This window comes from Acomys minous, assembly GCF_964271855.1.
Source record: "Acomys minous genome assembly, chromosome: 2".
Lineage (NCBI taxonomy): Eukaryota > Metazoa > Chordata > Mammalia > Rodentia > Muridae > Acomys > Acomys minous.
The window spans coordinates 49542421-49566082 of NC_140484.1; the positions used below are offsets into that span (position 1 = coordinate 49542421).

The window sequence follows — 23662 nt, forward strand, 5'->3', positions numbered from 1 at the left end:
TGCAGGAGAGTGGGTGGGCTTACCAGTTCAGCTTCCATCCAAACCTACAACCAGGGAACTGAGTTACGTTCTTTTTGTTCAATGTTTATTTGATGTATTATTCATGTACCACTAATGTCTTGTAAAAAACTGTTTAAAATCATCGGGGATAAAAGTTGGTATTTAGTTACGTAGAAATCCTATTAGATACTCACTTTGTTATAAAGCAGGTTTGTTTAATAGCTCATATATGTCTTCAAAAAAAATAGATTGATAACTGTAAAAATAGATAGATTTACTCTTCAAACTCTTCAGAGATCCACAAAAGATGACATTTAATGATGAAGGCTTTCCTGACAAAGAGAGACATCCGCTCCTGGCTGCCTCTCCATTTACATCATTAAAGATGGGGGCTTCAAGAGACGCTGGTGACAAAATGGTCACTAGACGAAAAAACTACTCTACTACTGCTCTTATCCTACTACTGATGACAAGATGATTGTCTGCAATGATCGACAATGATGCTGGAAAGATGACCAGACTATCGGATTTCCTGCTTCAAAAAGCAGTTCGTTGGATGTTTTGGGCTGATAAGGCTAAAGACTGGTTGCCCCAATAAAGGAGAAAATTCGGTGACTATCCAGACAGTCTGCTCTCTCTGTACTCTGCAACTTGGAAGTTGCCTGCCAGCACTTCCTTTATTAGATAGATTTTCCTTCTTGGGTCTCTAATGAGATTAAAGACTAGATAGCCAGAGTGTTACTAAAAGCTTTAGTAGATTAATAATTACAATTTCTCATAAAAAAAAAAAAGGACTCTCTTTGGTAGGATAGTGGTATACTTTCCCTTAGGTTAACAAGTATAAAAAGACTTTGTTATGTCTTGTTGTATGTCCTGATGCGTATATATATATATATGTGTGTGTGTGTGTGTGTGTGTGTGTATAGTTCTTAATTTTTTAAAAGAAAAGGGGGATGTGTGGGAAAGATTAAGCTTTGTCACAGGTGGAAGCAGTCTCAACAGGCTTTACCCTTGGGGCAAGCCATGAATACTTTGTGACAGACTGTTTGGAGCCTTCCTGGGCTTGGAATTCAGGAAGCCGACCTGGGAACCCCACCGTGGCTATTGTTTTCCTAATTGACCCTCGAAGGGAGAAGGAGATCGCCCTTTGTTTGTGACTGGGAAGGTGAGACAAAGAAAAACAACAGGTGAAGGCGAGCAGGGCGCGTGGAGAGAGCAAGGGACCGGACCAGCTCGTGGGACAGAGACACCTAAGGACCCGTCCTGCGGAATGGATTCCAGAAGGTTTACTCTTCTGTCCCTTTAACCTTTTTTCCTTCTTATATATGCTAGTTGGGTTGTATAATAAAGTTTAATTGTTAATAAACAGAGCCAACAGAACTGAGTTGGCTCATGTTAGCATCCACCGCATCTATGAACTGCTGTGGTGAGTGTGAAAGGGACGGTTCTGCAGATCCAAAGCTGAAGACTACCCATGACAACAGGCAACAACAGGATATCTGAGTGGAGTCCTGGTGAGGACTCAGTATTGATGGTGTAGCAGAAGCCAGAGGCCTTGCACCAGACCAATGACTCATTACAATGAACATTGGCAAGTAAAGCTGTGTCAGCAAAAGGGTGTGTGGTATGACACACTATGACGCACTACACCTTCCACAATGAGATTCTTTTTAATATTTCTAGTTTTTTGTTTTATTTTAAAGAGGACATTGAAAGGGTGGAGGGCAGATATAATAAAGTGACTGGGAGATGGGTGGAATTGAGGAACGATGTAAAATTTACAAAGAATCCATTAAAAGTAAAAATTAAAATAAACAGATGTAGATATTCTTGAATTAACTGGGAAATTGGGGCATATAGATGATGGTGAGACTCAAGAAAAGTGAAGGGCATGGAAGGGCTTGTCAGGAGGGAAGGAAAGGGAGCATCGTGTAGTTAGGTTTTAATTTAAAATGTTTTGATGTATAAATTCAAATAAAAAATAAAATTAAAATAAATTCAAATAAGCCTGCCAGGTTTCCTTTATTTATTTATTCACTTTACATCCTGATTGTAGCCCCCTCCCTCTTCTCCTCCCAGTCCCTATCCCCTCTGCCCTACTCCTGAGAAAAGGAGACACACACCCTGCTACCAACCCACCCCAACACATCTAGTCAGATCAAGACTGAAGGCCAAGCAAGGCAACCCCACCAGGTGGAAGGGATCTAAAAGTCAGACAATAGAGACCATGTCATAGACAGCACCTGCTCAACTTACTAGGAGATCCACATGAAGACCAAGATGCCCACCAGCCACATATGTGTAGGTCTAGGTCCAGTCCATGCATAGTCCTTGGTTGGCGCCTCAGTCTCCATATGACCCCTGGGTCCAGGTTAGTTGAGTCTGTTGGTCTTCTTGTGGAGCTCTTGTCTCCTTTGAGTCTATTATTCCCACCACTTTTCCAAAAGGTTCCCTACACTCCTCCTAATGTTTGGCTGTGAGTCTCAGCATCTGTTTCGATCTGCCGCTGTGTGGAGACTCTGAGAGGACTTATATCTACAAGCATAATAGAGTATTCTTAATAGTGTTAGGAGGTGACTGTCTCCCATGGGGTGGGTCTCAAGTTGGGCCAGATATTGGTTGGACCTTCCCTCAGACTCTGCTCTATCTTTGGGATTTCCTTTAAAAATACTTTTGCTTTCTTCACTTGTCTTACTGTGAATAATTATAGGTGTTTTATATATAATAATTTAGTAAAACAGTTTCAAATACGGTTCATATTAATTTTTTTCTAATACCTAGAAAAGATCCTAGAACACCACATCTTTTTTTTTCTTTTTTTATTGAAAAATAAAATCATTCATATTACATCTCATTTGCTATCCCATCCCATGCATCCTCCCATTCCTCCCTCTCGCTTTTACCTCATTCCCCTTCCCTATGACTGTGACTAAGGGGGACCTCCTCTCCCTGAATATGATGCTAGGGTACCAAGTCTCTTCTTGGTAGTCTGCTATCCTTCCTCTGAGTATCATCGGGCCTCCCCATCAAGGGGACATGGCCAAATATGGGGCACCAGAGTTCGTGTGAAAGTCAGTCCCCACTCTCCACTTAACTGTAGAGAATGTCCTGTCCCTTGGCTAGGTCAGGGTAGGGGTTTGATGCTGACTGTATGTATTGCCCTTGATTGGTGCTGTAGTTTGAGCAGAAACCCTGGGCCCAGATCTGCCCATCATAGTGTTCTTCTTGTAGGTTTCTAGGATCCTCTGGATCCTTCTATTTCCCCATCTCCTATATTATAACACCACATCTTGAGTGACATTCTTCTTTATCTTTCTGTCTGACCAAAGGCCAATTCCTGGAGTTCCTTAAAACCGTGTCACTTGGATGATGGCACCTTCCTGCCTTCCTTGTCTTGAACTCTTCCCCCTAGAACACATACAACAAACACTATAAACATGTAAACAAACCTAAATTGACACAGAGAATAAAGGCATCTCCTGAATTTGTAAGAGCACACTATCCTTCACTCACCAGGTTTTGGAAAATTCACAATTCCCATCAAGAGATTTGACTAAATCTGAGGAAATAGAACCCAACTCTTCCCTAGGAACTTCTATGAGTCAGCTATGGTACTTACTACCCGGTTTGTCATAGCCCTCTCCAGGGAGATTTCAAGGAAAAGTAGCACAGAAAGTACACTAATATGTAAAAAATACAGCCTATTCTTTTCTGTTTTAGGATCTCACTCTTGGCCACGCTATTCTTTCTGTCCTGAGCTTTTGTGAAAAGCTTAATGAAATCAAGATGGTTCTGAATCTTGCATCAAAAATAAGGGTTCTTCCCACAGATAAAAATGTCATCTGTGGCAAGCTCTCTAGTCTTGTATGTAATTTTCTCTAAGTTATTAAGTGATCATGGCAGACACCCATGCCTCCAGAACTGTCAGCTTTAGACAGCTTACCAGCACTCATTGGGTTGACTGGTAACTGAGTTTGAAGGATGATATGCCATTTGCATAACTGCAAAATACAGACAAGAATGTATTTCATGAGTTGAAGAGAAGGCTCCTTGGATAGAGTGTTTGCTGCACAAGAAGAAAGTCCTGAGTTCAAACCCTAGGAACTCCTGTAAAAAGTTAGGCATGGACACATGTGCTTCTAACCCCAGTCTGTAGGGAAAAGAAACAGGATTCTACTACTCTTTGGTCTCCATCCCAAATCCAGGCTCATTGATAACATGCCCAGAATGGAAACAATGGAGAGGGCAGAAAACATGATTTTGTCTATTTATGAAAAAATCTCCATCCTAGTAGAGCCCGTCTTTTGTGTCTAGAGACAACCAAGCCCATCTGAATCTACTTTGTAAATGGATACAGCGAAGACTCCTATGCCCATCACAATGGGTAAAAGCCTAGTTGTCTGACTGCTTGGGAAAGAGATGATCTGAATGCTATTTCACCTTCCACATCACAGGCCATTGGTACACAAGTCCTCTAAGGGGACAGTCCATGTTTTACTCACTCATTTTCCACATCTTGGATGGAGTCAGGCAGTGGCTGATTCTTGGTCTCAGGAAGGAGAAAGGGAAGAAAGCCACTGAGGATGGAGAGGACTCCATAGATGATCCAGGGCAAGGAGTCAGAGTACATCGTGAGGATCATAAAAAGGGGAGCCAGGCATGACCCCGCGCTAGCAGCAATTCCAATGACTCCTAATGCTGTCCCCCTTGGAGCATAAAACAAAATTCAGAAAATAATCTAGCAAACTTGTACTCATGGTACTGTGACACAGCATCTTAAAATAATCATCGGAATCAAAGTGAGGACGTTGGTAGAGTGCTTTGCAAATTTCTCTTTCGTTTGATAGTAGTTTTTGTCAAGGCCAGAGTATAAAGGCACTTAAAGCATTGGCTCAGAATGATAAATACCACATTTTCTCTCATATACAGATATTATATTTTAGCTTTTATGGTGTGTGTGTGTGTGTGTGTGTGTGTGTGTGTGTGTGTGTGTGTGTGTGTGATGGCATGACATACAGTATAAAATTAGGAAGGTCAATATGTACAAAGGAGGGACCCCCCCCCAAAGGAGAATATGTTAGAGGTTTCTGTCAGGTCAGAGAGCATTAGGTGAGCAAACCTCCAGTTTTTCATGACCACTGAGGTGTGGGCAATCAGCTCCCAAGTTTTTTAAAGAACATAGAATGCCGATTGCTCAGGCCAACAGTTGGTGAAGCACGTGGTACATAGCCCTCCAGCTAACGCATAATCAGAGACCTGCAACTTGGTCTCTAGCACAGTTCCTCCAGCGTTCAGTGTGGGGCTGAGCTTTGGCTCCAGTGTGATGAGCTTCCTCTGAGAGACTGGAGCTTTGGTTCCAGTGATGCCTGAGGTCATTATGGGTGCAAAATTCTGATGTTGCCAGTGTTAAAGATCATTCCAGGATCTGCAGTTTATATTTCTGTAGGCTTAGTGGTTACTTGAGGCTTGTAGCATTATTCACAGTTCTGATAGTAAGCAGACTTCACTTCCTAAGTTTGGTGTCCTTCCTCCAGCAAGTTCATAGACCCTAAAATTCCAGTGTTTTGATTCCATCTAGTCACAGTGGTGCTTAGTAGCCAAACCCACCCTCGTTCCTTGGCACAGTTAATTTGATAACATCATATTTCATCAGTCCTTGTAGCTGAGTGCCAAGTACATATTCCACTAAGAATAGTCACAGATAGTCTCCGTAATTGTGTGGAGAGAGGGGACTAACTCTGACATGAACTCTGGTGCCTCATATTTGACCACTTCCCCTTGGTGGGGAGGCCTGGTGGCACTCAGAAAGTATAAGCAGACTACCAAGATGAGACTTGATAGGCTGTGACCATATGATGGGGGAGGAGGTCCCCTTCTTTCACAGACCTAGGGAGGGAAATAGGGTGAAAGAGGGAGAAAGATATATTTTCATCCTGATCCTAAAATGTTGGTGGTTGTCTGATGTATTTTGATGCTAATTACTGGTTGCTGTCTCTGTGCCCTTCCTTGTGCCTTGCCTAAGTGACCACCCTGTTTGGCCAATAAAAGGCCATCATACTTGGGCAGAGCAAATGGAATAATCATGGTTAAGGTTCCTGGGCTTGGAGGACAGAGAGAATCTTGGGACAAAGAAGAGACTCAAGATTAAGGGAAGAAGAGAAGGCTGCACCATGTGTTAGGTGGAGGAGAAGCACATGGCCTGTGTGGATGGAGATTTGACCCAGATTATTAAAATTAGAAATGTTTGGGATTATGGATGGGAGGTAGCTTGATAGAAATCATTAGAAGCAGACAGCATGGGAAGTAGTTTAAGGGATTAATATCTGCCCTGCACCAGGTTAACTAAGACTATTTTAAAATATAACATGTGTCTATGTCTTGATTGATTGCTAGCATGTTAGAAAATACCGCCATAATAATAATTCTGATAATAAACGTTATTAGCCCATACTGAAAAATTAACCACAACACTAAAATATGCTATGGATGAACTTGACTATTTAAGATATTGTGGCAGCAGATCTCACCACCAAAGGGAAGTGGTCCAATAGGGGGCACCAGAGTTCATATCCGAGTCATTACTTAAATTAAAAAAAAATTTTTTAAAGATGTTGTGACAGGTTGAACTGTATGAATAAAAAGCCAACAGCATAGAAAGCATATCTCACAAATCAACAGATAAGAGAGGTATCCCTTAGTAACTCTTGGTAGAATGAAAATTAATACATCCATTGTGGGAATTAGTTTGGAAGTTTATCAAAAATATAAGAATATAACTATCAAATAGCCCTGCAGTTGCATTCCTGGGCATATACCTAGATATGTCCATATCGTACCATAGAAATATCTCTAACTCCCTCTTTAGTGCTGCTTTATTAATGATAACAAAGAACCTAGTTGTTCACCACCAGATGAAATGATTATTAACATGTAACATATAAATGTAAAAACCAAATACTACTTTGACTAAAGAAAAATGAATTGCACCATTTGTAAAAAAAAAAAAAAAAAAAAAGATGGACTTAGAATGTAAAATAGTAAATGAGGTCATACATCTATAATAAAGCTACATATTAACCCTCATTTTAGATTCTAATCACTATGTGTCTATCTGTAAATAAATGTACCTGTGGGTACGGTATAGCATATAGAAAAAAAGAAAAATAGATGCTAAATAATAGAGGACGAAGAAGAACTGAATAAAGGAAATGGACAGGAGATATGACAGAGGGTATAAAGGTGAGTATTTTGTCTAACTTGGGGTTTTTTTTTCACTTTTGGTGGTGGGTCAGTACATTTTTAAAAATTGGTATCTAAAACAATCCTATACAATAAAAAATATTCAACAATATCACCATCCCTGATTCCAAGCTCTATTATGGAGACAGAGTAATAAAAACTCCATAGGGTTGTCACAAAAACAGACAGGCCAATCATTAAAATTATATTCTTTAAGAATCCCTTGTTCCACATGACCATCTGTTTTTTTCATAGAGAAGCCAGAAATACACTATTGAAAAAAAGAAATCCTCTACCACAAATGGTGCTATTTGACAGCTCTGTGGAGAACAACATATAGAAAAATGCAAAAAGATCCAATCTATTACTCTGCACAAACTCCAGTACAAGTGGATCAAAAACCTCAACATAAAACCAGATATGCTAAACCTAATAAAAGAGAAAGTGAGGAATAGCCTTGAATGTATTGTCACAGAAGACAATTTCCTGGACAGAACACCAATAGTGCAGGCACTAAGATCAACTATCAATAAATGGGACCTCATGAAACTGAAAAGCTTCTGTATGGCAAAGGACGTGAACAACAGAAAAAATGGCAGCCTACAGAATAAGAAACTATTTTTACCATCCTTCATCAGATAGAGGGTCAATATCCAAAATATTTAAAGAACACACACAAAAAAAAACCTAGATATCAACAAAACAAATAATCCGATATAAAATGGGGTACAGTTTCTATATCCATTCTTCAACTGAGGGACATTTAGGTTGTTTCCAGGTTCTGGCTGTTATGAACAAGGCTGCTAGGAACATGGTTGAGCATATGTCCTTGTTGTGTGGTGGAGCATTTTCAGGGTATATTCCAAGGAGTGGAATAGCTGGGTCTTGAGGAAGCCCTATTCCCAGTTTTCTGAGCAAGCGCCAGACAGATTTCCAAAGTGGTTTTACAAGATAGGGTGAAAGCTGGAGGGAGGGAGGAATGGGAGGATACAAGTGATGGGATAACAACTGAGTTGTAATCTGAATAAGTTAATAAAACTAAAATAAAAATTTTTTAAATAAAATAAAATGGGGCACAGATCAAACCAGAGAATTCTCAACAGAGGAATAGCAAATGGCTGACACGCACTTAAAGAAATGTTCAATGCCCTTGGCCATCAGGAAACTGCATACCAAAAATATTCTGAGGTTCCATCTTATACCTGTCAGCAAGACTAAGATCAAAAGCACAAGTGACAGACAGCTCATTCTGGTGACGATGTGGAGCAAGGGTGTGCGTAAACTTGTACAGCCGCTATGAAAATCAATATGGTGGTTTCTCAGAAAACTGAGAAACAATCTACCTAAAGACCCAGCTATACCACTCCTGAGCATATCCCCAACAGATGCCTCATCCTAACAAAAAGACACTTGCTCAACTATGTTTATAGTGGCTTTATTCATAACAGCCAGAAATGAGGAACAACTAAATGACCCTTGACTGAAGAATGAACAGAAAAAAACAAAACAAAACAAACAAACAAACAAACAAAGCATAGTACATTTACGCAATGGGGTATTTCTCAGCTACTAAAAACAATGACATCATGAAATTTGCAGGCAAATGGATGGAACTAGGAAAAGTATTGTAAACAAGGTAACCCAGGCCCGGAAAGACAAACATGATATTTACTCACTCACTCACTTGTCATTAGCTGTCAAGTAAAGGATAGTCATCCTAAAATTCACAGACCTAGAGAATCTAAGTAACAAGGAATACTCAAGATAGGAATGTATGGATCTCCCTGGAAGGTAAGTTAAAAAAAAAAATGTGAGTGAACTGTAGGTGGTGACAGGAATAGGAGGGATGAAGTCGGTGGGAGGAGGAAGGGTGATCTGAGTGAGAACTGGGAAAGATGGCTGAAATTAAGTGAGGAGAATTGTGTGGCTATAGGAAAACCTAGTGCAATAGGAACTCCAAAGAATCTTCAAGAGCAACGCTCTCTAAAACTCCTAGTAATTTGGGATATGAAGCCTGAAAGTGCCCATCTTCTATAACCAGGCAAGGCTCCCAGCAAAATAACTCAGCCACAAAGCCTTTCAACCCACAATTGTACTGCCTCCAAAATGTGCTGGAGTAATTGTGGTGGAGAGCTTGTGGGAGTGGTCAACCAGCGACTGGTCCAAATTGAGGCTTACGCCATGAGAGGGAGCCCATGCCTGGCACTGCCTGGATGGCTAGGAATCAGAGTCTGGACGTCCCAGAAACCCAGATAGAACATAATGCAACTGGGAATAATTCAGTGAAATTATTACTAATGATATGCTGCTGTACTCATAGATCGGTATCTAGCCCAGTTGTTATCAGAGAGAGATCAGCAACTGATGGGAGCAGATGCAGAGACCAACGGCCAATAAGATCAAAAGCTCAAGTGGCAGCACATGCTGGTGAGGATGTGAAGAAAGGGGAACACTCCTTCATTGCTGGTGGGAGTGAAAACTTGTACAACCTGTTTCGGAAATTTATCTGGCACTTGCTCAGAAAACTGGAAATAGGGCTTCCTCAAGACCCAGCTATTCCACCCCTTGGAAGATGCTCCAACATACAATAAGGTCATATGCTCAACCATGTTCATAGAAGTCTTATTTGTCATAGCCAGAACCCGGAAACAACCTAAATGTCCCTCAGTCGAAGAATGGATAAAGAAACCGTGGTACATTTATACAACGGAATATTACTCAGCTATTAGAAAAAAGGAAATGCCAAAATTTGCAGACGAATGGATGGAACTAGAAAGGATCATACTGAGTGAGTTAACCCAGACCCAGAAAGTCTCACATGGTGTATACTCACTCATTATTGGACAGTAGCCCAAGAGGGATGTCCCCTGAAAGTCTTCACTTACCAGGAGATTGGGATAGATCCAGGGACTTCTTATTGGGACTCTAGGTGAAAGAAGTATGGGAAAATAGGGAAATAGAAGGATCCAGGGAATCCTAGAAACCCACAAGAAGAACATCATGATGGGCAGATCTAGACCTGGGGGGGGGTCTGCTCAAACTACTGCACCAACCAAGGATAATACATGCAATAAACATTGAAGCCCTACTCAGATCTAGCCAAGGGACAGGACATTCTCCACAGTTGCGTGGAGAGTGGAAACTGACTCTGATATGAACTCTGGTGCCCCATATTTGACTACTCCTCCCTGGTGGCAAGGCCTGGTGGCACTCAGAAAAAGGATAAGCAGGCTATCAAGATGAGACTTGATAGGCTATGACCATAGGGTGGGGGAGGAGGTCCCATTCTTTCACAGACCTATGGAAGAATAGGGTGAAAGAGAGAGGGAGGGAGGAACAGGAGGAGACAAGCAAGGGGATAACAATTGAGATGTAATCTGAATAAATTAATTAAATAAATAAACTTTAAAAAAATTTAAAGACCCACAGCCAAACACTATGTGGAGCCAGGGGAACTCCACAGAAGTGGGACTGGGAGTATTACAGGAATAAGAGCAGTCACGACACAAGAACACAGCCCACAGAGTCAACTAAGCAGGGTAATTACAGAGACTGAAGCAACAATCACAGCTCTGCATGGGTCTGAGCTAGATACATACATTATGGTTGTGTAGCTGGGTGTTCTTTTGGGGTTCCTAACTGTGACAGTGGGTGTGTCTCTGAATCCTTTGCTGGCTCTTGGAGCCCTTTTTCTTCTACTGAGTTGCCTCATCCTGCTTTGATATGAGGATTTGTGCCTAGTCTTATTGTAACTTGTTATGCCATGTTTTTTTTTTTTTTTGACATTTCTTGGAGGTATGCTCTTTTATTTGGACAGCCTATTGGGGCTTTAGGTGAGAGAGCATGGGAGAATGGGGAAATAGAAAGATCCAGAGGATCCTAGAAACATGCAAGAAGAACATTATGATGGCTGGATCTGGGCCCAGGGGTCCTGCTCAAACTATGGCACCAGCCAAGGGCAATACAGGCAGTAAACTTCGAGCCCCTACCCAGAACTAGCCGATAGACAGGACATTCTCCACCGTTGAGTGGAGAATGGAGATTGACTTTGACACGAACTCCGGTGCCCCATTTTTGGCCACGTCCCCTTGATGGGGAGGCCTGGTGGCACTCAGAGGAAGGATAGCAGGCTACCAAGAAGAGACTTGATACCCTATGAGCATATACAGGGGGAGGAGGTCCCCCTCAGTCACAGTCATGGGGAAGGGGAATAGGGTGAAAGTGGGAGGGAGGGAGGAATGGGAGGATACAAGGAATGGGCTAACAATTGAGATGTAATATGAATAAATTAATAAAATATTTTAAAAAGAGTGGAGGAAGAGTTAACTATGGTCACGATATAATGTATGAAAGAATACAAAAAACTTGATACTGAAAGTGTAAAACTGAAATGTCAAGTTCCATAGCTTAAAATGGTTATTCTAACCACATGGAGGTTTGTTGACATATATATATATACACTTTGGGCATGGCTAATTGTGTTTATGATGTTTACTTTAATTACAGATAATTTTTGGCATAAAATTTCTAATGTTAAAAAAGTAAAAAGAGGGTAGTATACACCATGATGAAATTACAAGAAAGGCTACTGGCAGGAAGAAATAGCTATTAGAATTGGGAATAAAGTGTCAAAAAGGGAGATTAACAAAAGGAAAATATTTTTGAAAATGTCACAACAAAATCCATTACTTGTATTCACTTTAAGACCTCTGAATTAGCACACAAACACATACACACACACACACACACACACACACACACACACACATGCGTGCACACAAAGATTTGAGAGTAGAGGAGGCACCAGCTGGGAAGAAGGAATTCAGCAGGAAAGGGACATGGATACGAATGATAGAGGCTCAACACAGTGGAAATACGCTAAAAAACAAAAAATAAATGTTATAAAAACCTACTTTAAATTTTTTTTAAAAAGTCATATTTGTTATGGCACTTATGTTTTAGGTGATTCCAAATATTCATACAAGATGTTTTTTAGTGGCATACGGATGGTTCATTGCTAAACTTAAGGTATCTTGAAAAATGCGAACTTCCAATAAGTTTCAGCCATATTTGTTATCACCACCATTAATTGCTGTTGATAACTACCCAGGTGTTTACATCAAGTCTTGTACCTGATCACGGTGGGGAGCAGCTCACTTGAATGTAGAATATTACTGTTAGCATTCACAGCCACATTTGCTCCTGCCAATATTATCAAAACCGCACGCAGGGTGTGCATTTCTGTGGAGAGGAAGATCAGGGGCAGTGGTCATTCTGAAGTGAAGGAATTTACTTTGCACTTTCTAAGTAGGGGATAAAGAGTGGAGAAACTGAAAGGGGGTAAAAAGTCCTTGGTGGCTAATAATTTAAGAAAGGTTGCCTATCTTCATGTACTGGTCCATGGAGAATCAACACGTGTGACCCACTGCGTTCGTATGCCTAGCATCTCTTGCCATCACTTCAGAAGTCTTGGTGAGTCTTGGAGGCACCCACTGACTTGCATCTTTTCTACACAGGATCTCATGGCCCTTCCCACGGAATGTAGGACTGTCAAGGGGGAAATTTGGAGGACTGTGTACTCATTCAAATGTCCAGCAGGAATGTGACATGGGTAGGAATGAGGGAGTGTAGCCACGGGCAGAGCACACCCTATCTACCTGCATGGCACTGTCACAAACAAAAGTAAACGGTGTAAAAACGTAATAAAGATTTTTTAAAAATAGAAGTTGTATTTCTCTTGGTACTTGCATTTTTGGTGGCTCCAAGTATTCGCATGAGAAGTTTATTCATGTTCTCGGTGCAACATGACAGAAGAGTGTCGTAGAAAGACAGATGTGGGCAAGCTGAGGAGGGCTCGATTTGCAATAGTGTGTCAGAACTCAAGAATAAGAACTTCTAGGACCTCATTACCCTTTTCAGAGCCATTTTCTACTCAGTGAGAAAAGTCTCATGAATGCTTCAAACACTGGAAGATGCTTTGGGAAAAGGCAATGAACAAGCCTTGCTGCTACACCCACGAGTTGTGGAGAGTTTAAAACATACCACAGCCCTGGGTGTCAGCAAAGCTGGGGGACGGCCTAGGGACTGTGTCCCTTGTACACACCCACTTAAGTCCACAAGGTTAAGTCTGGCAGCCCCAATGCCTAGTCCACATCCGCTTCCTTTTGCCTGCTGTACTTCATCACAAGTGATCCTTATTATCTGGATACAGCTCTCCAGACTAAGACTGCACTTGTAGTGACCCAAGAGTCACAGTAATATTCATACAGTGTGGGAAATACCTTGTCACCAAAGTTGAAGCAACAAGACTCAGTGGGACAGAAGAAGTGACAGTATGTTTAGGTCACTTTGGGTCAGAATTATAAGAGCTAAAACCTACATGTCTGCTATGAAAATGTCATTGAGAAGGAACAAGGGAGGGGTGGGAGGGATCGGAGAGAGGACAAGGAAAGGAAACATGATGTAACTACATTCTAATTTAAAATGTAATTGTATAATGAGTGAATGATCCATTAATTACCTAGAGAAAGTGGGGAATAAATGATACCATGCTCCAGATACTTCTTGAATATACTAGACTGTCACAAATTTAAAGCCAACTTAGTGACTTTGGCTCTTCTCACAGCATGTGAGTGGAAGAATGTTCCCTAAATGTCTGTTACAGAAAATTCTCTGGATGTATTTTTTTTCTCATAAGCAGAACCTGACAAACCCTTAGGAAAGGGACTGGGTATTTTTTTCCTCTCACTCTAAACTTGCTGCTCACCTTGAGGCAAATGCACTATCACCAGAATAGAGATTCCAAACAGGAAAAGGATAAATAGTTGACTTGTTCTACGGCCAATGTGATTCAGTAAAACCATTCCAACAAAATTGGCTGGGATTGACACTGCACCAGTGAGACAAACTTCTAGGAAGACATTACTTTTCAGGAGTTGGCGATGGATGACGAAGCCCCAAGTAGGTATCATTACTACAAATCTATAAGAAACAAAGAGCAGAGTCACATAACATTACTTAAAATTCATGTCTAAAGGAAAAGAATATGATTATCCCAAGCAGACAGTTTTAGCTGTTAAACTTTAAAAACAAGCCTATATTTTAGAAGATTTACTTGAATGATAATTTAATAATCATGTATCCTGGCAGCACATACTCTTACTGTTGGGTTGTTAAGGAGGTGTAGGTGATGTGGGGAATGCATGACAGAATCCAATCAGCTTTCTAGAGTCTTTCCTTATTTAATTAATTTATTCAGATTACAATTAAATTGTTATCCCATCACTTGTATCCTCCCATTCCTCCCTCCCTCCCACTTTCACCCTATTCACCTCCCCTAGGTCTATGACCAAGGAGGACCTCCTCCCCCACTTTTTGGTCATAGGCTATCAAGTCTCATCTTAGTAGCCTGCTTATTCTTTCTTTGAGTGCCATCAGGCCTCCTCACCAAGAGGAGGTAGTCAAATATGGAGCACCAGAGTACATGTCAGAGTTAATCCTTTTTCTTCCTTTCTTCCTTCCTCCCTTCCTTCCTTCCTTCCTTTCTTTCTTTCTTTCTTTCTCTTTTTTACTTTTTTTTTAGCTAAAGAAATATCACAGTTTATTGGGGACTACAAATATTTTCTTACAAGTTGGAACTGCATGCCTTCTAGAAATCAAAAGCAACAGCAGGAGTATGCATTGATGCTTCAGAGGTGCTGCACTCCTCAAGCTCGAAATGGGTAAGACAGGATCAGACACATGGGGGAAAGAGAAATGGGAAGGGGCAAGTTCAAAAGCCCAGAATGTATCCACAACTCATTTCCCCAAGCAGTGCAGGCCATGCAGGCTCAGCAGGCTCACCTCAGCGCTCTAGTTTCTGAAACAAGACTTCAGTGTAAATTTATACACACGTACAAAACACCGCCCCCCCCCCCCAGGCTTGAGCCAAACTAGTTCTCAGCCATCCAGAAATGATTGTAAGGGGGTAGATATTTTCTTCCACTGTTGTATCCATGAGACCTATAACCACTTGGCTGTTGGAAAGGAGTGGCCAAGACATTCACACCATGATGTTTGGAAGAGGGAGGAGCCACAGGGAACACTGCAGGCTCCTATCTTTTTTAACTATTTTTAACAAATCTTTTTACAGCCTGATCCCAGGCCTCTCCCTCTTATCTTCCCAGTCCCACTCTCATGTCTCTTCCTCCAATTACTCCTCTTTTTTCTCAGAGAAGGGGAGGCCCCCTAAGGGGTATTAACCCAAAGTGACACATCAAGTCACAGCAGGACTAAGCACATTCTCTTCCACTGAGGCCTCACAAGGCAGCCCTGCTAGGGAACAGAGATTCAGATGCAGGCAACAGAGTTAGAGACTGTCCCTACTCCCATTCTTAGGGGACCCATATGTTGACCAAGCTGCACAACTGCTACGTATTTATAGGACCAGCCAATGCATGCACTTTGGTTGGTGGTTCAGTCTCTGTGTGCCCCCAGGAACCTAGGTTATTTAGACTCTGTAGGTCTTCTTGGGGTGTCCTTGACCCCTCCAGCTTCCTCCCACTCATCTTTAAAAACAAACAAACTACTCTCGCTCAGCATGTTATTTGGCTGTGAGTCTCTGCATCTGTTTCCATGAGCTGCTGGATGAAGCCTTTAAGAAGACAGTTATGCTACCTCCTGTCTACAAGCACAGCAGAGTATCAATAATAGTGTCAGGGATTGGCTCTCTTCCAAGAGGTGGATCTCAAGTTGGGCCACTCATTGGTTTGCCACTCCCTTAAACTTTGCTCCATCTTAATCCCTACACTTTTTGTAGGCAATGCAAATTTTAGTTGAAGGTTTTATGGGGGGGCTGTGTCCTCCCTCCTTCCACTGGAGATCCCACCATGCTACAGGAGGTGGCTAATTCAGGCTCCTTAATTCAGACTCCCCACTGGTTGGAGTCTCAGCTAGGGTCACACTGATAGACTCCTGGGAGCCTTCCCTGTCTGAGAGTTGCCCCCCACCAATTTCCATTATCCCCTAGTCCTCCTCTTCCTTCCCCGCATCTGATCCACACTGCCTTTATCTTTCCCAGCTCCTGTCCCAGCCAATTTCCTTCCTCCATCTACTTCAGGTGTCTGTTTCATTTCCTCTTCTGAGTGGGATTCAAGCATTTGGCTTGCACTCTCTTTGGCTTCTTTGCATCTATGGATTGTAGTATGGTTAACCTGTACTTGGCTAATGTCCACTTATAAATGAGCACACATCATGTGCTTCTTTCTGGGTCTGAGTTACCTCATTCAGGAAGTATTCCATTGTGTAAATGTAACGTATTTTCTTTATCCATTCTTAAGTTCAGGGACATGTGGATTGTTTCCAGTTTCTGGCTATTATAAATAAAGCTGCTATGAGCAACTATCCTTGAGGTATGGTGGAGCATCTTTTGGCTATATGCCCAAAAGTGATATAGTTGGATCTTGAAGTAAATCTATTCCCAATTTTCTGAGAAACCTCTCAATTGATTTCCACAGTGGTTGTACAAGTTTGCAATACCACCAGCAATAGAAAAGCGTTCCCGTTGTTCCACATCATCGCCAGCACTTACTGTCACTTGAGTTTTTTATCTTAGCAATTCTGACAGGTATAATATGGAATCTCAGAGTCATTTTCGTTTGCATTTTCCTGATTACTACATTGGACATTTCTTTTAAGTGCTTCTTGTCCATTCAAGATTTCTCCATTGAGAATTCTGTCTAGCTCTGTAACCCATTTTTAATTGAGTTATTTGACTTCCTGGTGATTGATTTATTGAGTTCTTTATATATTTTGGATATTAGCTCTCTGTCAGATGTAGGGTTGGTGAAGATGTGTTCCAGTTCTGTAGGGTGCAGAATTTTGTCCTATTGACAGTGTTCTTCACCTTTCAGAAGCTTTTCAGTTTCAAGAGGTTCCATTTTTAAACTGTTGATCTTAGTGCCTGAGATGTTGGTGTTCTGCTCAGGAAGTTGTCTCCTGTGCCACTTAGTTCAAAGCTAGTCCCCACTTTCTTCTCCATTAGATTTAGTGTATCTGATTTTACGTTGAGGTCTTTGATCCACTTGTATGTGAGTTTTGTGCAGGGTGATTAATATGAATTTATTTTCATTCTTCTACATGCAGACAGCAGATTAACCAGCACCATTCGTTGACGATGCTTTCTTTTTACATTGTATGATTTTGGCTTCTTTGTCAAAACTCAACTATCTGTAGGTGTTTAGGTTTATTTCTGGGTCTTTGATTTATTCCAGTTGCCAATACTATGATGTTTTTATTACTATTGCTCTGTAGTACAGCTTGAAATCAGAGAAGGCTATACCTCCAGAAGTTTTTTTGTTGTGCAGAATTGTTTTAGCTACCCTGGATGTTTTTTTTTCCCCATGAGAGGTTGAGAATTGCTCTTTTAAGGTTTATAAGGAATTGCACTGGAATTTTGATGGGAATTACATTGAATCTGTAGATTGCCTTTTGTAAGATGGGCATTTTTACTATATTAATCCTACTGATCTATGAGCATGGGAGATCTTTCCACCTTCTGAGTTTTTTTCAATTTCTTTCTTAAAGGTCTTGAAGTTTGGGGCTGAACAAATAGCTCAAAGGTTAAGAACATTGGCTGCTCTTCCAAAAATCCTGAATTCAGTTCCCAGCAACCACATAGTGGCTCATAACCATCTATAATGAGATCTGGCATGCAGGTATGCATGTAGGCAAAACACTGTATATAAATAAATCTTTAAAAAAAAAAAGACTTGACGTTCTTGTCATAAAAGTCTTTCACTTGCTTGGTTATATTTACACCAAGATATTTTATATTATTTGTGGCTATTATGAAGGGTGTTATTTCCCTAATTTCTTTCTCACCTGCTTATCACTTGTATAATGTGGGATTACTGATTTATTTATTTTTTTTTTTAGCTAATTCTGTATGCAGCCACTTTGCTAAAGATGTTTATCAGCTGTAGTAGTTCTTTGGTATAATTTTGAAGGTCACTTAAATGTATACTATTACATCATCTGTGGATAGCGGTTCTTTACTTATTCCTTTCTGGTTTGTGTCCCCTTGGTCTCCTTTAGTTGTCTCATTGCTCTAGCAAGAATTTCAAGTAGTCTATTGAATAAATATGAGGAGAATGGCTAGCCTTGTCCTGTACCTGGTTTTAGTGGAATTATTTTAAGTTTTTGTCCACTTAAATTGATGTTGGCTATTGGCTTGCTGTATATTAACCTTATTGTGTTTAGGTATGAGCCTTGTATCCCTGATATCTCCAAGACTTTCAGCATGAAAGGGAGTAGGATTTTGTCGAAGGGTTTTTGCTTTTTTGTTTTGTTTTTTGCCATCTAATGAGATCATCATATGGGGTTTTTTTTTTTTCAGTTGTTCATATGGTGGATTATATTGATGGATTTTCATATGTTGAACCAACCCTGCCTGCATCACTGGGATGAATCCTACTTGATGTTGGTGGATGATAGTTGTTTTTTTAAACCATACATCTTTTTGTTGGTGAGTCGAGGATGCATCAAAATTAAAGCAAAACTTAACAAAGCTACTAGGGAGCAACAAAGGAAGTGAAAATGGAACTAGGCTCAGGACAATTATCAGTTAATGGGCACAGGGAGGAATAGGGGGCGGAGAAGAGTGAGAACGTGCTGAAGATACTAGGGGCTCTGGTGTTTCTTTCAGCTCCCACAAGCTCCCAGGTAAGTGAAGAATGGAATAAGATTTCTAAACTCCACTATGTGCCGAAGAGTCATCCTCCCTGTTGACGTTGTCTCTGTCACTCTCGCCTTCCTCATCCTCTTTCCCATCATCCTTGATCAACTCTAGTTGGTCATCCTCTGTCAGAGGCCATATTTCTGTGTGTGGAAGCCAGTCCTTCTGCTTTTCTTTGAACTATGGACCCCTTCTGGGATGATCCATTGTGTTGTTTAAAATGCTGATTCCTTGCTTGAGGAGCCTTGCTGTGCCTGGATGTTTAGATGACCTACCACTGGGAGACACCCCTGAGAGAGCTTTTCTGGGCGGTGACTTCTTTTCAGCCTGCCTGAGAAGCTTGGGGTGGGGGTGGGGGACTTGTAACAAGAGACTTGCTATATGTTCACTATAAATACTGCACTTCCTTGCAATAAAGTGGAAGCCTTGATCAGACTGTTCAGCTTGGCTTTCATATCCCCATGTGTCTCTGTTCTTTCCTCTTCAATCTGCGCCCCCTTTCTCAGGTGGACCCTAGTCTGAAATGTCCCTCAGGCCAGGACAATCCCCCATCTTCATTATCGTCATCATCCAGCAGGTCACCCTCCTCAGCAGAGTCATCTGCCCCTGCCTCAGACTCCATCTTCACAGAGGCGCTGCTCTGCTCTTCTTCCGACTTTTTGTTCTTCATCTCTGCTGGGGATGAGAAGGACAAGTCTGCTTGTTTGCCCTGTTCTTTTTCAATCCCCCCCCCTAAAAAACCAGGGTTTCCAGCAGAGAACCCACTTTTTGTTTTATCTGAGTCAGCTCCTTCTTAATGGCCTGAAGGTCATCACCTTTCAACCTTCCAGACTTAGAAGAAGATCCCAGTTGTCCACTCTTCAAATTGAGTCTACTTTGGCCCCTTTCTGAGGTCTTTCCCAATACATGCTGGTGTTTAGAAGACACCACAGCTCGAGCGATAGGAGGAGGGAGAAGGGGGAGGAGGAGGAGGAGGAGGAGGAGGAGGAGGAGGAGGAGGAACATGTGCTGGTTCACTGTACCTCCTGTCATAATTCCCATTGAAAGTCACAGTCTATGTGAAATGAGGGACCATACATCTCCACTGCAGATGGTTTCACGCCTGCTTTTCCTTGATTCACTTCTGGCTCTGCAGGCCAGGTTAATATCTAAAACCTGGCCAGCAATCATCCTGCCGTCCTCTCCAGCGACAGCAGCCCAGGCGTCTTCTTCATTAACATCCTCAATGAACGCAAACCCCTTATGCCCAGAGCAAACCAAAACATTGCCATACTTTGAAAAGATGGCCTCCACATCAGACTTCTTGACCACAAGAGTGTTGAGATCCCCAATGAATACACGGGGATTCATGGATCGAGGATCCGTCTTGTTGGTAACATTGCTAGCCATTTCCTTTGATGATAAAATTTCTCAAAAAGCTGAAAATATAGCTGAAGATCAAAAAAAAAAAATCTCACAAGCAGAAGGAGAGAGAGAGAAGAGACTGCGGGTCTATGCCAAACTGCCCAGGCTACAGCAAGCAGGGAGCACACTGCACTGCCCTTCACTCTCCATCTCTTCACAAAAATTATCTACATATTTTAATTGTTCTTTTAACTCATAAAAGTTCTCACTACTATGAATTGCAAAAGATTCTCCAAAAATTGTTGACATCCTCTGTGGCCGTCTGCCAAGGTGGGCTTTCCTCTGTGTTTGATGGAATAAGAAGAGTTTCAGGGTTCTGTGAATTGATGAAAGAAAATATTCTGTGCTCTTGATTTCTTGTATTTATTTCCTTGGTTCTTGAATATCTGATTTTTATAGATGTTTTCTAAGCTATGCAGCCTTCAATATCTATTGTACAGAGGCAGAAGTGGACATCTCCAACGCTCTCCTTTCCTGCTCCCCACTTTTGAGTGCTGTCCCTGGAGCTGTGGAGGATGACACAAAAGGTAATAAAGGGGGGAGCGGAGGAGGAGGAGGAGGAGCCAGAGGAGGAGGAAGAGAGCTGGCGAAGTGTAGAGAGGTGTCTCCAGCCAGGGCCAAGCTGCAGAAGCAGCAGTGATGACAGCAACAGCAAAGGGTCTGTGTTGCTAAGAGCCTTTTGGTCTTTTTCTCTCTGCTCAGGGCCACAGAGAAGGAGGGTTGGGGGGTGTCTCTGGAAATAGGCGAGTAGAGGCCTGAGGGGGTAGGAGTGGTGGATGGGGGTTTTCTAAGAAGGAGAAACTCCTCTCCTCTTTCAGGCTCAGTCCTCCACTCAGGGCTCAGAGCTGGAGGATGGGGGAGGAACTCAGCTGTCTTCCCCCCCACCCCCATCCCATTCAATTCAAGGTTGAAGTGGGATAAAATTGGTGTCCTGTCCCTTTAAAAATAGAAATAAAATGTACCTCCCACATACCCCACTACTGCCTCTCTCTTCATTATTATCAGCTGCTGCTGGGGTGTCCTGGATGATGTTTTTGATGTGTTCTTGGATTCAGCTCATGATTATTTTATTGAGTATTTTTCTTCAAGGTTCAAAAAGGAGATTGGTCTGAAATTATTTTCTTTTTTGAGTCTTTGTGTAGTTTAGGTATCAGGGTGACTGTGGCTTCACTGAATGATTTTTGTCAATGTCCCTTCTGTTTCTATTTCATGGACTAGTTTGAGGAGTATTGATATAAGCTATTCTTTGAAAGACTACTAGAATTCTGTGCTAAAACAATCTGGCCCTGGGAATTTTTTGGGGGGTGGGGGGTTGGGAGATTTTAATAATTGCTTATCTTTCTTTGGGGGGTTATATGTCTGTATAAATTGTTTACTTAATCTTGATATAATGTTGGTAAGTGGTATCTATCAAAAAAAATCATCCATTTCATTTAGATTTTTCTAATTGTGTGTGAAGTACAGGCATTTGAAATAAGGCCTAATGATTCTTTAGATTTCTTCAATGTCTGTTGTTATGTCCCCATTTTTATTTCTGACTTTTGATAATTTGGAGACTGTCTCTCTGCCTTTTAGTTAGTTTGGATAATGGTTTTGTCTCTCATTGATTTTATCAAGGAACCAGCATTGGATTTATTGATTCTTTGTATTGTTTGTTCTCTTTGTTTCTAATTTATTGATTTCATCCCTGAGTTTGATTTTTTTTTCCTGTTGTCTACCTGTCTTGGGGATGTGTTTGCTTCTTTTTATTCTAGAATTTTCAGGTGTACTATCAATTGGTAGGATGAGTCTCTCCAATTTCTTTATCAAAGCACTTAGTGCTATAAACTTTCTTCTTAGCACTGCTTTCATTGTGTCCCATAAGGTTGGGTATGATATGCCTTCATTCTCATTCAAGTCTAGAAACTCTTGAATTTCTTTATTTTCTCCCTGACCCAACGGTCATTGATAGAAAGTTGTCCAGTTTCCACAGGCTGGTAGGCTTTCTGTTGTTTCTGTTGTTGTTGAAGTCCAGTTCTAATCCATGGTGGTCTGATAAAATATAAGGTGTTATTTCACTTTTCTTGTATCTGTTGAGGCTTGCTTTGTGACAGACTCTGTGGTCAATTTTGGAGAAGGTTCTATGAGGTGTTGAGGGGAAAAAAAGTATATTCTTTTGTGTTTGGATGAGATGTCCTGTAGATATCTGTTAGGTCCATTTGATTCATAATGTCACCTTTTTATTGTTTCTTTGCTTAGTTTCTCTCTCTTTTTTTCTTTCTTAAAATCTATTTTTCTTGGTATAATATATTTTTAGCATGGTTCCCCCAGCCCTTCTTACTTAATCCATACCTTCCTATTCAGATCCACACCTTTCTTTGTGTCATTAGAAAACAAACAGGCATCTAAGGAATAATAACAAAATAAGATGAAACAAAATCAAATCAGAATGGGACAAGTAATCAAATAATCAGAAGAAAAAGACCTAATGAGGAAAGCACAAGAAACACATATAGAACAGTGAAACACATGTTCACAGAGAAGTTCTATAAAAACACAACTATCCTTAGAAGTGTTCTTTCCCTTGGGGGAAAAAAAGTAATTTTCATTTACAAGTTGACCTGGGGCCTCCTGCAGTCCTAAATGGGCTGTCTCCAGGTAAGGTTTATGTTACAGCTTTGCATATGTATATATTAATTGATATATTTTTGTGTGATTTATATTCAAATTTTAATCTCCTTTAAAATGGAAACAGACAAATGGGAATGCCCTGTGAAGCCTACCTCATAAAGGACAGGAGAAACACACGCTTTTGCAAGTTCGGTGTGCGGAACAAGTCACGCAGAGAAGGTTTTGTTTGTGCAGCCTCCAGCTCTTCCTTCATGGTGGTTCTCACAACCTTTAGCAATAGCATCAAGATACTGTTTATTTAGTTCTCACAAAATGAAGAATATTTTTGTTGCATACTGAGTAGTCACAGAATATCATATCATGAATCATTAGTTCTGTCTTGTTAAAAAAACAACACAGGCATCAAGTAACCTATGGCAGGAATAATTAAAGTGTGAAGTGTGAGTGAAGGAATTAAAGGAAACATATTCTTTCTAGAGATGATCTTTTAAACAGTAGGTAGCCACGGAACGTGGACAGCAAGTAAAGAGCTACTTAGATTCTTGTCCAAATTTCCAGTCAGAACAGAATGATTTTAAATGATAGGGTAATTTAGTATGGTTTTCTGATATGTGCACACATTTGTTTGGGCATGCCTGAGTGTGTTCATATTGTCTTTTCCTTATTTATTTTGGTTTCATCCTTCTTTTAATCAGC

The 23662-nt window shown here is 41.0% G+C and overlaps 1 protein-coding gene and 1 pseudogene across 2 annotated transcripts in view; both read right to left on the reverse strand.

The window, feature by feature from the left end:
- Positions 1-2824: 2824 nt before the first annotated feature.
- LOC311585618 (solute carrier family 22 member 19-like) overlaps positions 2825-23662 on the reverse strand; it is a 33632-nt gene continuing 12794 nt past the window's right edge. The window contains exons 6-10 of the mRNA XM_084761043.1: positions 23119-23234; positions 14006-14220; positions 12372-12480; positions 4503-4706; positions 2825-3408 (exon numbers count right to left, since the gene is read on the reverse strand). Of these exons, the coding sequence (XP_084617169.1) occupies positions 3348-3408; positions 4503-4706; positions 12372-12480; positions 14006-14220; positions 23119-23234 (705 nt within the window). The 3' untranslated portion in view covers positions 2825-3347. The remainder of the gene's footprint in view (positions 3409-4502; positions 4707-12371; positions 12481-14005; positions 14221-23118; positions 23235-23662) is intronic.
- On the reverse strand, positions 18524-20350 carry LOC311586155 (heterogeneous nuclear ribonucleoprotein C-like; annotated as a pseudogene). Its single transcript has 2 exons — positions 19499-20350; positions 18524-19077 (listed from the first exon to the last, which is right to left on the reverse strand). The product of its transcript is annotated as a heterogeneous nuclear ribonucleoprotein C-like (transcript).